At 48.1% G+C, this 15,383-nt stretch overlaps 2 protein-coding genes across 2 annotated transcripts; both read left to right on the top strand.

Annotated features, from left to right (window-relative positions):
• The first annotated feature begins 1,987 nt into the window (after positions 1 to 1,987).
• Positions 1,988 to 2,948, top strand: LOC131400421 (olfactory receptor 10Q1-like). Its single transcript, XM_058535153.1, is given in 2 exon segments — positions 1,988 to 2,151; positions 2,153 to 2,948. Coding segments are annotated over 2 exon segments (960 nt in total).
• Positions 2,949 to 9,705: 6,757 nt separating this feature from the next.
• Positions 9,706 to 11,036, top strand: LOC131400420 (cancer/testis antigen 1-like). Its single transcript, XM_058535152.1, has 4 exons — positions 9,706 to 9,786; positions 9,882 to 10,036; positions 10,366 to 10,524; positions 10,709 to 11,036. Exons 1-4 carry the CDS (start codon positions 9,706 to 9,708, stop codon positions 10,821 to 10,823), a joined length of 510 nt encoding a protein of 169 aa, XP_058391135.1. The 3' UTR covers positions 10,824 to 11,036.
• Positions 11,037 to 15,383: the final 4,347 nt, after the last annotated feature.

The following is a 15,383-nucleotide window of genomic DNA, read 5'->3' as shown; positions in this document are numbered from 1 at the left end:
CCCAAATAAAACAAAACAATCCCCACATTTCTGCAGTGCTGTCACAGGGAAAAAGAGTGGAAGTGACTTGGTGTGGCAAAGCTAAAGCCAAGATCCGAGTCCAAGGAAGATAAACATGAGCCTGGAAAGCTCCTCTCACTCACAGACAGTTACCAAGGGACCAATGGGCTCCAGGGAGGCTGAGAGCAGGGAGGTGGTAGAGGAGGGAAGCCTGGCTGGGCTGTGTGTTCCACCAGGACAGGGAACTGCAGGCAGGTGGGGGCTTATTGTGATTTCTGGGCAGGGCCAATTGGCGGGGGGAGCAGAGTGTGGGTCAGCCAGGGAAGATTTCCTGAAGCGAGGAGAGGCAAGTTGCCCTTAGGAACCCGCCCAGCTTAAAGACCCCAGGTACCCATTAGGTCAATAAAAACCAAAATACTACTCAGTGTAACACGCAAGTGGCTGCAAAGCTGGAATCACAACCACTCTCTAGGCCGAGCAAAGCTGTCATCAGAATGGGTTTTCAGGGTTCACTGAACCCACTTTGGGTCTCAATGGCCCCAGTAGAAATGGCATGTCCTTAAATGAGCTTCCTGTCCTTTAGGTGGCAACTCCACTTCCACAGGAGCCTAATTCCTGTTGATTCTAGATTTGTTAGCTCTCTAGAATCTTTAGAAATCTTCTCTCTTCTGCTGTGAGGAGGGATGCACAGGAGGAAGTTGAAGGTTAAACACAAAGCTTCCTACTAGTAAGTTGGGTCCTGCCAAGGGGAGAAAGCAGCAGACATGTCCCCCAAAGGCCAGGAAGCTGCCAGGTCTCAGCCCCTCGCTCCCATGTTCTGGATGCAGTCCAGCCAAGGCCGTTGTCCCGCCAGACCCTCAAGCCCCCATTGTCCTGAGAGTTCTCGTTCCCACTCTGCCTCTCTCCTAGCTCTGCCCTGTTTGCTCCCACTTTGTGACCTGGCCCACCCCTATGCCCCTGTTCTTCTCACTCTGCGCCCTCCCTGGATGATCATGACCTCAGCCATCCCCAATAAGGTGAAGATTCCCTGCTCTCGCCCAACCATTCATTCAAACATTTACATTAGGCACCTACTTAATGCCTGGCCCTGTACTAAAGTAAGTAGAGGATGCAGAAGTGAGCAATAGGCATTTAATCAACAAATATTTATTGATACACCTAATATGTGCCAGCCACTGTTTGAGAGGCTGAATAAGACATTGTTCTTGCCATCATGAAGCTCACAGGCTGTTGGGGTAGACAGAGAAATAATCAAAGAATTATAGGAATCAGTTGTAAATCATATAGTTGGGGAAGCCCAGAGTGCTGTGGGAACCTAAGGGAGTGAATAACTCAGCCTATGGGTCAGAGGTGGTGTCTAGAAGGAGGTGACACATAAGCCGGGGCCTCCCTGTGGCTGAGAAGTGCTGAAACAGAAGAGGAAGCAACTTCTGCTGGTTATGCTTCTTCCTCTCTGGGCATCCTGTTCACAGCCCTTCAGCTGCAGGAATCCTGGGAGTTTGGTGAGTGGTAACGGAGGGACAATATAGCCGATACACAAAGCCAAAAGTGTCTTTAAGATCGACTTACCAAACCTTACATCCTACAGAAATTCCCTACAGCATCAAGGACACTGCGGGCCCAGTCTCTGCTTAAACCTATTTAGTAACATCAAGCTCAGCCCCCCACCCCCACCCCGAGGCAACTCTTCAAAATGTAGACAGAAAGACCATGGTTAGGGTCTACGTAAACAACTTCACTCATCTCATTTTGTTTTTGTAATAACTCAACAGGTGAGCTAAAGTGGCATCACAGTGAACAGTTCTTCATTATCAGTGAACATAGGGCAGAATTCAAAAAATTAATAGAATGAAGACGAGGGCAAGGCCTGGTAAAGAGAGTTGGAGGTCCTGAAGAGCTGGCTACATTCACATCTGTGGAAAGGGCTCTAGGGTCTCCCACAAATTTGTCTTCTCCAGCCTAGGAGTTCTACAGAGGAGAACATAGGATGGCCTCATTGCAGAAAAACCACAGCTTAAACTCTGAGTTTATTATCTTGGGCCTTGGGGACCTGGCCGACCTACAAATCTTCTTTTTCGGACTCTTTCTAATCACGCATCTTGTCACCCTAACAGGGCACACAACTATTGTGCTCATCACCTTCATTGACTCGTCTCCAGACTCCCATGTATTTCTTTCTTCGCAATCTGTCCACCATTGAAATTTGCTATATACTGGTCATTGTCCCCAACATGCTGGCCAATTTCCTGTCCAGGAGCCAGCAGATTCCCTTCCTGAGTTGTGCCCTGCAAATGCACCTCTTCATTGCCCTGGGTGGAGCAGAGTGTTTCCTCCTGGCTGTGATGGCTTATGACTGCTTCTCGGCCATCCGCAACCCCCTACACTACACCCTAATGGTGACCAGGGCCCTCTGTCTGCAGATGCTGGCTCTGACATGTGTCAGCAGTTTTGCACTCTCACTCACCCTTACGACACTGATATTCCTCCTGCCCTTTTGTCGGTCCCATGAGATCAATCATTTCTTCTGTGACATCCCTCCTGTGCTATTCCTGGTCTGCTCGGACATGAGAGCCAATGAGATTGCAGTCTTCCTGGTCTGCATGCTTATCCTGTTGATTCCTTTCTTGCTGATCCTGCTCTCCTATGGATTCATTATCACTGTCATCCTCAGAATCCACTCAGCTGAGGGCAGGAGCAAAGCTTTCTCCACCTGTGCTGGGCACCTCCTGGTCTCTCTTATGCACAATGGCTGTGCCATATTCATCTACATTCACCCGAAGTCATGCTGCACTCCGGAACAGGACAAAATCGTGTCCTTAATCTACACCAATGTCACTCTTATGCTCTATCTCATGATCTATAGTCTGAGAAACAAGGAAGTCAAGGGTGCCCTCAGGAGACTCCTGGGGAGCCACAACCAGATGAGGCAGCAACCCAATGCAAGGTGAAGGGAAAGGTGGGGTCTAGCAGGACCAACCTGGCCCCCTTTCAAGAACCCAGTTGGTCATCTCACTGCACACCTTGTGGCCCCAGTCCACTCCTCTGAGGGATGCTCCATGGTTCTGCATGCACCCGGACCTTACAACCCCCTTTTCTTGCCAAAGATCCATCAGGGATAGAAATACAAGGAGCTCCCAGGTCCAAACTATGTAAAATGAAGAGGTGGAAAGGCAGAGCCAGCCTAGAAACTGAATCCTGCATCACCAGAAAATGGCCTAGAGATCATTTGAGACAACAATGCAAATCGAAGCAGCAGCAGTGCTGGAGGCCTGTGACCTGCTGTGCCCTCGTCCAGCTCACCATCCTCACTAAGGCATTTCATGATCTGACCCACTTCTGGCCCCTGGACCAGCTGACTCCTCCTCATCCTTCCATTGGTTAAGGGCCACTTGCTTCTAGCAGCCTGTGAGGACTGCCCTTCCTCCAACCTGACCTGTCACGCTTGGGGAGGTGCCCCTCCTCTGTGGCCCCATATGCTTAACTCATCACCTAGTACTGAAAACGTGTGTCTGTGTTTCTGACTCACCTGGAGGCTCCTTGAAGGCAAGAACTATGATTAATCTCTGTAACTGCAGCACCTGGCACATAATAGGTGTTTGATAAGCAGGAATTGAACTGTGGACCCCCATGACATTTGGCATAGGACTATATTCCGACCTGACCTCCGTTGCTAATGGAATGAAAGCCTTAAATATCCTGCTGAGCTGAGGACTCTGTGATTCAGGGACTCAGATCAGGTGTAATGATCTCAAGAAAGTGCCTGAAGACCCCACTTCCACCCCACAGGATGGGATAAGCGCCATGGATCCCTGTGTTTCCCTCCATCATAGCACTTAGCAGGAAATAATTCTTGAATGAAAGGATGAATGAGCACCTGTGTGTACCAGGCACTGGGCAAGGCACTGGGGATACAGAAAAGCATAAAACACAGTCTCTACCCTCAAGGAGCTCACAAATTAGCCTGGGGGATTAGGCATCAAAACCACTTATTTTAATACAATGGTTACAAGCTATTCTTTCATAGGAAGGAGTGATTTGTCCCACCACCAAACCTAGGAACACCCACATGCTATTAAAAGGGTCAGGAAGGAGGGGGCCTAGGTCCTTGATGACCCTTCATTGAACAACTAAGCCAACACCGTGACCACCTTCCCCTAGACTTCATGTTCAGTCAACAATATATTTCCTTATAGTTTAAGCCAAAAAACATTCCTAACTGATGCACAGAAACACACCATGAGCATCAGCTATTTCCAACCTGGCCTGCTCCCCTCAATTCACAGCTCCTACCACCTCTCTCATCATGCCTAGGCGATGATCCATCTTCTATAGCAAAGAAGCCCCCAGAGCCACCAGAGTGGGTGGCAGATCTTGGAGGGCAAGGACCATGTGGATCACCTTTCCTAGTGCCCAGCCCCACTTGCTTTTTGGTCAGTATCAAGGCCATGAGAGAAGATGATGACAACAGAGAAGAATCCACTGTCCAGGAGCTTTACAGACCAGCAAATTCCTGGTGACAGTCCAGTACTATCCATGCTCTGCTGAAACATAGGCCCACATTGCTATCAAATGGGGCAATACTATTCCACATCTCTTGGGCTTGTGGTGAGGATTGCAGGGGACAACGCATGGAAAGCGACACCTGGCCCAGCGCCCGGCATGCAGGGTGCTGAATTGATGGCAGCGAGGATTAGCCACAGCTTGGTGCAGTACGGGGTCCTTCCACGTTGCCCTCTCCCCGTCAGGCTGTACCTCCTTCTGTGCCCTCAGAGCTGGAACAGGTTGCAGCCTGGAGGGGTGGGGGAAGGAGGGGACACAATTATGAGGTCCTTGCAGGGAACTCAGATGGCAAATCCAGGTATATCAAAGGGAGGGTGAAGTGATTGCTAAATTAAATCCACGTGTCTCTGGAGAGAGAGTGAGGACAGGAGTGAGAGCGAGAGAGACAGTAACCAAAACAGTAGCTGCTTGTTGTCGACGACACCCTGCTGCAGCCCCACACCGGCCCTATGTTTCAGGGCATATGATGCCCTTATAAAGGCATGCGTGGGTACTCCTTAGCTTAGGTGGGTGCCTCTTCTTTTATTGCTTCAAGAAACATTAGCTCCCACTGTTCTTACCCCTAAATCCTTCCCTACTTTCAAAATAAACTAGTGAGACGTTGACAAGTGTTGCAGCTGGGTGAAGGGTAGGTGGGTTTTCTTAAATACTATCCTCTCTCCTTGTGTGTAGCTGAGTGAGTTCCATAATAAAGAGTTTGCAAAGGTAAAGGTATTGATTGGTCTCCTTGTGTAGAACGTCCTCTCCCATCTTTGCCCGCTCCTATCAGCCTTCACTCTTCCTTAAGGCCCAGCTCAAATGCCATTTAGTTCATGACTCCTTTTTTATTCCTGCCTTGGTCCAGTTCCCACTTACGACAAGTCTAGTGGGAATGTCGCTGACAGGAGTAAAGCCTCAGGTTCCCGTCTACCATGGCCTTGCTGTCTGTGACAGCGCCAACCTGGGTGTCCCTGCACACTTACATAGACACATGCACATACAGGGTGGGGGCCTGGCAGCACAGGGGGCCCCAAGGAGGAGAGAGACTCCCAGGCGGGATGGGACAAGGCTTGAGTCTGGCCCTATGCCCAGGGCCCCTGTGGGGGTTCCAGCAGGGTGCGGGGGGGGAGATCAGAGGTGAAGCAATGATAACCCACTGCCGTCCCCAGAAGTTGGCGGGGTTGTTCCCAGAAGGAATGAACCCAGGAATCTGTAAAGTAAGAGATGATGCAACCTGGCCTAAGGTGGCCTAGGGAGGGTGGCTAGCACATATTTAGGGGGATTGATTAGATGAAAGGTGAGATGAGAGTGGGAGGCTGTGGAAATAACTGTCACCAAGACAGTAAACGAAGGAGAGGGAAACACTTGGGGAGTGGGGGAAACTTAGTGAGGACACTTGGGGGCTAGTTGGGTTCCAGGTGTCTACAGGACATTCAAGCTCAGGTGGCTATACTGATTCAAAGCTGAGGAATTCAAGAGAGATGTTGAGTATCTGGCAACTGGCAAAGAGATCTTTGTTGATTTAACCATCATCTTCCTTGAATTTATATGCCCTGGCCCTGTTATCTCTTAGCCTTAGTCATTACAGATTATGCCTAATGTGTTTTTAAATATATTTACTACATTCCAAACAAGTCTTTTTTGATTCAGAAACTCAAAGTCCTTGACTGCGACACAGCCAGAAGTGTTTAGGTGAGGACTGGCACTATGGAGAGGAGAGGCCATGATGTGCTGAGCGCTTCCTGAGTCTCTAGCTGTGCGTGCGTGTATTTTTTGTGTTCAGGCACACATGTGCATGTATATGTGACTGGTTGGAAGGGGTAGAAGAGCAAAATATTTCCTTGTGTAATACTGATGAAATGCTGATGAAGCAAACTGCCAGTTGCCCTCTGGAGGAATAACTTTCCAGGTAGGATGAGCATTATGTGTGGAATTTAGAAAGCATTGCTTTTTGGAAGCAATTCTCAAAGTCATGAAGATAGGCAGGGTTGTGCTGCACTGATCCCACAGTGGTTAGCTTGGGCCCAAGGCTTGGTGACTTCGGGGACTTCATCACAGTCCTCCTAATTGCATCAAGAAAAGGTGTCAATTAGAAGCACTTCCGAAGGAAAGATCAGCCTCCAATGAATTGAACAGGATAGTTAAAACTTCGGCAAAGTTCTTCACTTGGGAACTAATTAGAAGTTTTTCTGAACAACAATTGCTGAATAACTTTCTTAATTTTTTTCCTGCTTACAAAAGTAATCCATGCTCAATGTGAAAAACAGAGAAAATATGGGCAAGTTTGGAAAAGAAGATAAAAATCAATCATCTTACTACTAAAGATAACCACAACGAAAATGTCGGTGTATTTCCAGATAAAACGAGCTCATTCATGTTTAGTGCTTAGAACAGTAACTGGAACATGGTAATCACTCATTAAATGCTATTGGTTATTATTATTTCATTGTTAGTAGGCTTAGAAAAGTCTTTTCCCAGCCAAAAATCAAATAAAGTTGATCTAAATTCTCTTCTAGTATTTTCATTTTTATTTTATTGTGTATATAATACATAATTATCTTCTCATTGTAAACAATTCATATAATATAGAAGTACATAGCGTAAGTGTAGATGTATTCCTTCACACGTTTCCCTCCCATGCTTCTGTCAGAGTGGGGAAAACCCCCTTTCTTCCCTTCTTGTGGTCTTATGGCTGGACTAATAATAAAATTGACACAGACCAGATTAACATGAGAAAAACTCAATTTAATTACGTGTGCACAGGAGAATCATGAAGGTGATGCTCGGAGAATGAACAAAGCAGGCAGCATATATATCTTTTACACAAAGAACAACAAATTTGTGAAAAATTGACAGGACAAAGACACTTAGATTTGGGGTAGGTCAATAGTGAGGAATTTAAACAAAGTTTAGATTTGAGGTAGTAAATTAACAAGGTTTGTTTACGCAGGCTTCATTTGCCTGGAATCCCCTACCTTTGGTGATAACGATGCAGGGAGATGTATTTCCTGCTTTGAGGGGGAACAGGGGCAGGAGGTTCAGAATGCCCTTTTTGCTTCTCAAGTAACTTTAATTCAAAATAGTGAATATGCTGTTGTGGGATACTTTGGGGTGGCCTGCCCTGGGCCCCAACACTTCACTGAGATATGTCACGACAGCTTAATACATCAATGCTCATTTGTTCACTCCTATTTCATTTCATTAATTCAACAGTCACTTGCACCTCAGACTTGTGCCTCCAAAGGTTAAGAGACTGAGGCATTTATCCAGTGACTCTTGGCTGCATCAGCAGAGAGCTGTGTCGAGGGGTGTGAACTCCCCTGCAGTTCCAGGCCCATCCTGTGCACAGGCTGAGTGGAGTCAGAAAAAGGAAGATATGCAGGCAGCTGGAGGGGAGTGGTGGCACTGGGTACAGAGGTGTCCACCCCAGCAGCACGAGGTCAGAGGGCATGAGGGGGTGCAGGAGCCCAGGGGCTCAGCACTATCTGACTTGTGAAAAAATGTCTATGGAAATACCAAGGCACAGGAACAGGCAGCCTGTGGATGATGGTGACCAGGAAAAGATTCCAGAGATATGTAGAAAACACAGGAAGGAGGTCATTAGCAGGTCAAAGCAGAGCTCTTCATTTGTCACCCTGCACAGCCTGTTCTTTTCCTTGACGGCCCCATCTCAGTATGACCCAGTTATGCCAAAGCCTGGAGATCCTCCTTGACAGCACTCTTCTTCATCCTTCACATACAGTCCTTCCCAAAATCTGTGGCTTTGACCTGCTAACAGCTCTTTCCTTTGTTTTCTCTTGAATCTTGTCACCCACCTTCCCTGCTGGGCATGTCCCTCCTCAGCACACCAGTGCCCTTTCTCCCCAAGAAGTCAGCTCCGCAGGGAAAAGGCTTTCTACCGGCTTCCTTCCCTGCTCTATCCTCAGTTCCTGGAATAGGGCTGTGCGCAGAACAAATAGTTGTCCAAGGAAGTAGCTCTCCCTCCCTGATCCAATCCCACCCCCTACCCACCAGACAAGCAGAGGTGGAGCAGGAGCCAGCTTTGGAAAATGGCATGTTTTTATTGCTATGTTTGCAGTGGCTTCTTAGCACAGGAAGAATGTCCCCGCTGGCCCCCTACCCTCACCCAGCCCCACCTCTCCAGCCGATGTCAGGGTGTGGGGGAAGCCTTTCTGGGGTCCACTCGGCTGCCTGGGGATTGGACGTGACACAGACGTGGGTTTAGTCAAGCTGCTACATGGAAGACTTGAGACGTGGAAAGTGCATCAGCCTTAAGCCCGCAGGTGGGAGCCATGCCCGGGATCCCTCCCCCAGCTGGCACCCACCTCAGATCCCTGCAGTCTGCCCAGCCCAGGGGGCAGAGTGTGGGCAAGCGTGAGCAAGCCAGGTGAGCAGGCCCAGATTCCCCAGGATGGAACACCGCATCCGCTCACCCCGCCGACTAGTGAGCAGAGGAAGAGTGTGGGGACAGAGACACCCCTCCCCCAGGCAATGCTGCCCCCCAGCCCTGCCGTCATCCCTAGCCCTGCCCACCTCCAGCTGTCCCTTTTCTGTTGACTTGACCCCCTTCCAGACACAGAAGTACACCAGCACCCAGCAGGCCAGCAGACACAGAGTCACCTCCCAGTTGAGGGCCCCTGGCACCTCCAGCCCACCAGAGAGCCGCCAGGCTTTGTTCCTGGGGGAGGGAGAGCCCATGAGGGCTGTGCCAGCAGAGGGCAGAGGGACAGGGAGCTGTCCCATGAGTGGTGCTCCCCCTCGTGCAGCCCTGCAGTCCAGCTGGTCTCTCCTGGGCCCCCATACCCGCAGACTCGGGCCACATGTGGAGCCCAGAGAGAGGCACAGGCAGGCCCGGCCCAGAGGTGCCTGACTCCCTCCCAGAACTTGAAGACAGGGGACTGGTGGTCAGCATGCTGGTCACAGGTGAGGCTGGCCCGGCTGGCACCAGCCTGGGCTTCAAGGTGTTCGGACACGCTTGGGGCGAGGCAGGCTTGGCAAGAAACACACGTGCTGCACTGAGGCATCAGACAAATCTACAGGGGAAAAGCAGCCAGACCCGTTGGCGCAGGCGCACTGGGAGCCCGAGTGACGTCACACACCAGGGGGCGGAGCTTCCTGAGGGCGCCTCACTTCCTCAGTGGCTCAGCCTCGGTTCCGAGGGCGGAAATGAAGGCTGAGGAGCCGTGGAGGCCCGAGACCAAGGTCCAGGCGGCGCGGCCGGCGGTGCTGGAGGCCAGGGCAGCCCAGGTAACCCTGGTGACTCAGATAGCCCTGGAGGCCACGAGGGCCCTGGTTGAGGCAGTGCGGGAGAGGCGGGTGCCACAGCTGGTGGTGCTCCTCAGGTCGCGCGGGCACCACACGCTCCTGGACCGGGCAGAGATGCCTTGCCAGGGCCGAGTGGACATGCTGGGCCCTGGCCTGGTGCACACGCTGCATTAGGAGTGGGCGGGCATGCCGGGCTTGCAGCCAGAAGGCCAGGAAGCCAACTGCTCCAGTTGTATCTTAGAGGAGTGGCTGGGTGGCCAGGGGAATGGATCTAGGGGAGGCAGTGGGACGGGGAGGAGGGGGTCAGCCTGGAAGTATGAAGGGAAAGGGGAGGGGGGGACCAGGGCGGCTGGAGGGGTTGGTCTGGGGGGAGTGGCCCAGTGGTGGCCAGGAGAGATGGTGAGGGGAGACACCCTAAGGGACCAAGAAGGAGGGCAGCAGACCTGAGGGAATTCAGATGGGTGAGAGTGGCCTGAAGGGAAGCAGGCCTCGGAGTGATGAGGAAGCCTGAGCCCCAGGCAAAGTCGGTATTGGATGGTGCCTTAACCAAATCTCCACTAGTGCCCTCAGAATGCCTTTCCTGTCACCCATGGAGGCAGAGATAGCCCGCAAGACCCTGGGACCACATGTCCACCTCCACCCAGGGGCAGTTTGGAAGGAGCACACAGTGTCTAGCAATATCCTAGCTATGTTAGTTCTAAAAAAGGGCCAAGGTAGGAGGTGGTGGCAGGTGGCTGGATTCAGTCTCCCGAGGGTCATTCTAATAGTGAATTGGAAACACCCAAAGGTTAGGTCTAAGGAGCTAGACATAGTACACTGGGCCTGTCACCACCTGAGGGGGGCAGAGAGAGAGAGGTGCAGAGTTATCACATTTGACTTCATTTTCTTTTTCCCTCATTTTTAGTTCACTGACTGCTGAAGACCCTGGCCAACTGCAAATTTCCATCACCTTCCATCTCCAGCAGCTTTCCTTGTTGGTTCGGACCACGCAGCAGTTTGTTCCCCCATTTTTCCACTAAGTCTCAACTGGGAAAAGGGGGCTAAGACTAACCTTATGTACCATTTAGGCAGTGCATCCTTCCCTAGGGCAATGATTCCTGCAGTAGTTGCCACTTTATTATGGGGGCTTAATTGTTTGCTTTGTTGGCCTTTGGGTACTCCCTGCATTATTGTTTCCCTGTTGCTGGAGGAGGGGGTGCTTAAATGTTTGTTACTGCAGAAAATAAAACTGAACTACTATTCTGTGTCTGAGTTTCTTTTCAGCTACTGCGCCTCCACATTTTCTTGCCTTTGTCCTCGTGGAGGGGAGGTTCTGGGATTCAGGTAGTAGTACAAAGTAATTGAAGACAATTTAGGAAATAAAAGAAAATGAAAATGAATTGTGTCCTGTCATTCAGTATTAACTACTGTCAGTATTTTGGAATATTTTCTTAGTTTTATACATGCATTTGTATATTAAATGCCAAACAATAATATATAATGTATAATTTTTGCAAGTTCAGGATTAAATTTTTTCCTGAATTATTACTATTATTTTTTTTTTTGTGAGGAAGATCAGCCCTCAGCCAACATCCGTGCCCAGCTTCCTCTATTTTATGTGGTACGCGTGCCACAGCATGGCCCGACAAGCAGTGCATAGGTCTGCACCTGGGATCCACACCAGCAAACCCGGGGCTGCCGAAGCAGAGCACACGAACTTAACCACTACACCACTGGGCTGGCCCCCTGAGTTATTTTTAACATGAGCTTTTCCTCTTTCTAAAAATTTTTCAGAAACATTTAAGTGGATTATAAAAGAAGTACTATAATGTAATTGTTGAACATTTAATATTTCCATTTTTCCCCTATTATAAGTAATGATTCAATAGAATTCTATGTAAGTCTTTGCCTGAATAGTTATTTCCTCAAGATAGATTCCAAAAGGTAGAAATACTGAGTTAAAAATTTACTTTTCTATTTATTTTTGAAGGCTGTTGGTCTACAGTACAGGTTGGGGAAAGATGATGCAAATGAAAGCCAAACAAAGGAGGAAGCTCTGGGAAACTTAGGGAATGAGGCATCAGATGATAAGTGAATATAGCAGGTGGAGGGGGGCCCACGTCCCCAGTGAATTCAGTATTTCAGACAAGTGATGATTTAGATTCTAGATTAGGAGGTGAACAGGTCAAGTGAAAGAAGGGCCACCCTCTAGAGACAGGCCACTGAGTCACTCCAAGGACCTTCCTGAAGCCCCTGTAACATTTCTACCACAGTCGGCTGACCAGCAGGTCTACCTGACAGTTACTGTTCTCATGGCTATTGATATTTGCTATCAGGGCTTTATACATCAGTGCCCATGAACTTGGTTGCATGAGTCAGTTGCTCCATCTGATTAAAGTTGTCTTGGCTGATACAGCTGTGATGCAGCTGGACTTTGGAAAAGTCCAGCTGAGAACTAGGTCCTAGGGCAGGGTGACCACCCCAGGTCCCTCTGTGGTCACATGCTGGAATTGTGGCCAGTTTTGTCCAGGTCTCCCCATTTCACCATGAGTCAAACTGTTCCTGAACCAAAATGGGTCTGCTTCTTGGTGAGTTGAAATCAAAGCCTTCACCAGAAGTAGTTGTCACACAAAGTAAAGTTTATTTGCAGCAAATAAGGAGCCCACAGGGAATTATTTCCTAAGCCATGGCTCCCTGAGCAAGGGAAAGGAGGAGCCTTTTATTTCATATGGGGAATGAATATTCAAAAGGGAGCAAGGTATTCACTTGCACAGGCTCAGTTGGAAAACATGCTTTCACATACATCACATGTTATGGTAATAAGGCCTAAGCTCCTCCTAGGGTGGAGATCTTAACATCAAAATGAAGCAAAGGTAATCTCTTGGGCACTTATCAGCCCGTCTGCACATGCATCGTTCTTGCAGTGTGGTTTGGAGTGGTTCAGGGTGATTGGTGGTTGCATCTCTTAACACAACTAAAAAAACAATTTGGAGAAACAGTTAAGTGCTTTCAAAACCTCCTTTGAGTTCCTCGGGGCAGTTAGTTGGTGACAAAACTCCTCTAACCATGGGTGACAATCATTCTACTTATTTGAGAAGACAAAAGTTAAGCTGACTCTTACGGACTTGACTTATTAGAGAATATTAGGGCTGGAAGGAGCCAGTAAGAACACCTCATCTGAGGCTTGAATTTCTTCTAACACAAGTCTTGCTAAATGTTATGACCATCTGTGACTGAGCCCTCCAGGGGTGTAGGGCTCACTGGTTCCCAAGGAATTCTGCTGGCATGATAGGAAGATCTTTGTGACATTGATCTTTCTCTCTTGGGTTTCTTTTCTACACTTTGGGCTGAAACAATAAGTTCACTTTGTCCCAACCATCCCACTGGGCCCTTTCTATAATCAACAAGCTCCCCCACATCTCAGCAACTTTTCTCAGCCTTCGTCCATCTCTGGCTTTGACTGAAATCCAACTGTCTCCTGAGGACATCACTGGCCCACCCAAGAAGGAAGCTACTCATGACCTTCAAGGTGGGGAGGTGGGGTTGGCATTCTCCGTGCTTCCCATTGGTACTTCCAGACACAACTCCCACCTCTCCTCTGAAAAATCCTGCTCCTTTGAGATAGGACTGGCTTGAGGGCCACCTAGCTGTGCCACCCTCTCACTCTCTCCTCATTAAGCCGTTTCACATATAAGAAATAGAAATCTATATAAACAGCTCTACTAAAAGGCTATTTATCATAAGGGGAAACAAAGAGTAGCCAGATTTCATGGGACCTGATCCAGAGAGCTGAAAGCTAAGAACTAAGTTCACTGTAGCACACCGAAGGCTAAGTCAGCATCCATCCCATCTCCCCTTCCCTTGCCCACCTCCATGCGACAGCATGTGAAAGCTAATATTCACATTCCCAGCCTCCCCTGTAGCTGGCAGTGACCATATGACATGGTTCTACTCAATTTCTGATCATTTATCACAGCTACAGCACTATTTCTCTCCTTCCCTTTACAGCAAAACTTGAAAGAGTTGTCTGTCCATGCTGTCTCTGCTTCCTCTTGGTACAACCTCTCTTGAACCTGCTCCATTTGTCAACATTTGAGCTGTTTTCTTCCCACCTGGTTTTGGCCATCGCCTCTTCCTCCCATGCACTGCCAATGGTGTAAGAGTTCCTGAGTCTCATCTCTACTCAGAGGAGCTTGACACTCTTTGGGATTCAGGTCACCTGGTTACCGTGCACCTCAGCTCTTTGATGGGCTCAAGAAAAATTATTTTGTATATTATCTGTTTAATTTTTTTTTGGTGATTTAGGAGAAATATTCTCTTCCATCTTTCTACATTGTAATGAGAATTGTAATTCTCTTCTATTGGCTTTTTTGATTCACATTTTTTTGCAGTTTTAGTGGTTGCTCCAGGGATTACAATATGCATCCCTAATTTATCACTGTCTACCTTGATTTAATAATCTATAAACTTTGTTTATAACCTAAGAACCTTACAGTAGCATAATGTCATTTAGTCCTTATATCTTTTGTGCTATTGCTGTGAGGCATTTTACTTCTGCATATGTTATTATAAACTTCATAGTAAATTATCATTTCTACATTTAATAGCCAATATCCTTTAAATAATTTGAGAAAGCATAGAAATATTCTTTTATGTTTATCCATATATTTACCATTTTCAGTGCACTACATTCTTTCTTGTAGATCCAGGTTGTCACCTGGTATTATTTCCCTTCAGCCTGAAGAGCTCTCTTCAGCATGTCCATAGTGCTGGGTGCAAAGGATTTGGTGTCTTTCTCCTTCCATCTCCACCAGTACCCATGGCAGGCAATAACCTGGGCAAGTATATGTCGTATAATAAAGCATTTGGCTGGCCTTTGTCCCTATTCTCTGAAGGTAACCTCTAAATCCTTGGAATTTCCCTAGTGATAGGAGTGTCTTTGTTATTCATGGGGGGCCTCTTGGACCACATCTGAGTTTATGCTAAACGAAGTGACTCATGGTGGACCCTTAGATAGTTTCAAGGTGGGAGCTGGCCGTGCCAGAAAGAGCAATTATGTGATTAGAGGGTTGGGGCTTTGAACCAAGTGATATCAGCCTGACTCCCAGGAAGGAGAAGGCACCTGGAATTTGAGTTCAATCACATGTCCAATGATGCAATCAATCATGCCTATGTAATTAAACCCCATAAAACACTCTGGACACTGAAGCTCAGGAGAGCTCCCCTGGTTTATGACACACATTGATGTGCTGGTAGAATGACATATCCTGAGGACATGGAAGTTTTGTGTTTCAGACTCTCCCAGACCTCGCATTTCTTCATTGGCTGGTCCTGATTTGCAGCCTTTATAATAAAATTGTAACAGTAAGTATGGGGTTTTCCAGAGTTCTGTGAGTTTTTCTAATGAATTATTGAACCTAACGGAGTAGTGAAAACCCCTAAATTTTAGCCAGTTGTTCAGAAGTGTGGATAGTCTGAGAATCCCAGAGGATACAACCGTTGTCTACAGTGAGAGGAGTCTTGTGGAGGACTGTGGTCTCAACCTATGAACTTTGACCTAACTCCAAGTAGTTAGCATCAGAATTGCATTGTGGTACATC

The sequence above is a fragment of the Diceros bicornis genome, chromosome X (assembly GCF_020826845.1).
Source record: "Diceros bicornis minor isolate mBicDic1 chromosome X, mDicBic1.mat.cur, whole genome shotgun sequence".
In the NCBI taxonomy this organism is placed as follows: domain Eukaryota; kingdom Metazoa; phylum Chordata; class Mammalia; order Perissodactyla; family Rhinocerotidae; genus Diceros; species Diceros bicornis.
Note: the sequence above shows the minus strand (reverse complement) of the source record. Positions and strands in the feature narration are given on the sequence as shown.

Coding starts and splice junctions, on each gene's coding strand:
- LOC131400420 (XM_058535152.1), top strand. CDS start 9,706: ATGAAGGCTGAGGAGCCGTGGAGGCCCGAGACCAAGGTCCAGGCGGCG. Junction 9,787..9,881: donor TGGAGGCCAGGGCAGCCCAG/GTAACCCTGGTG, acceptor GGTGCTCCTCAG/GTCGCGCGGGCACCACACGC. Junction 10,037..10,365: donor GGAAGCCAACTGCTCCAGTT/GTATCTTAGAGG, acceptor AATCTCCACTAG/TGCCCTCAGAATGCCTTTCC.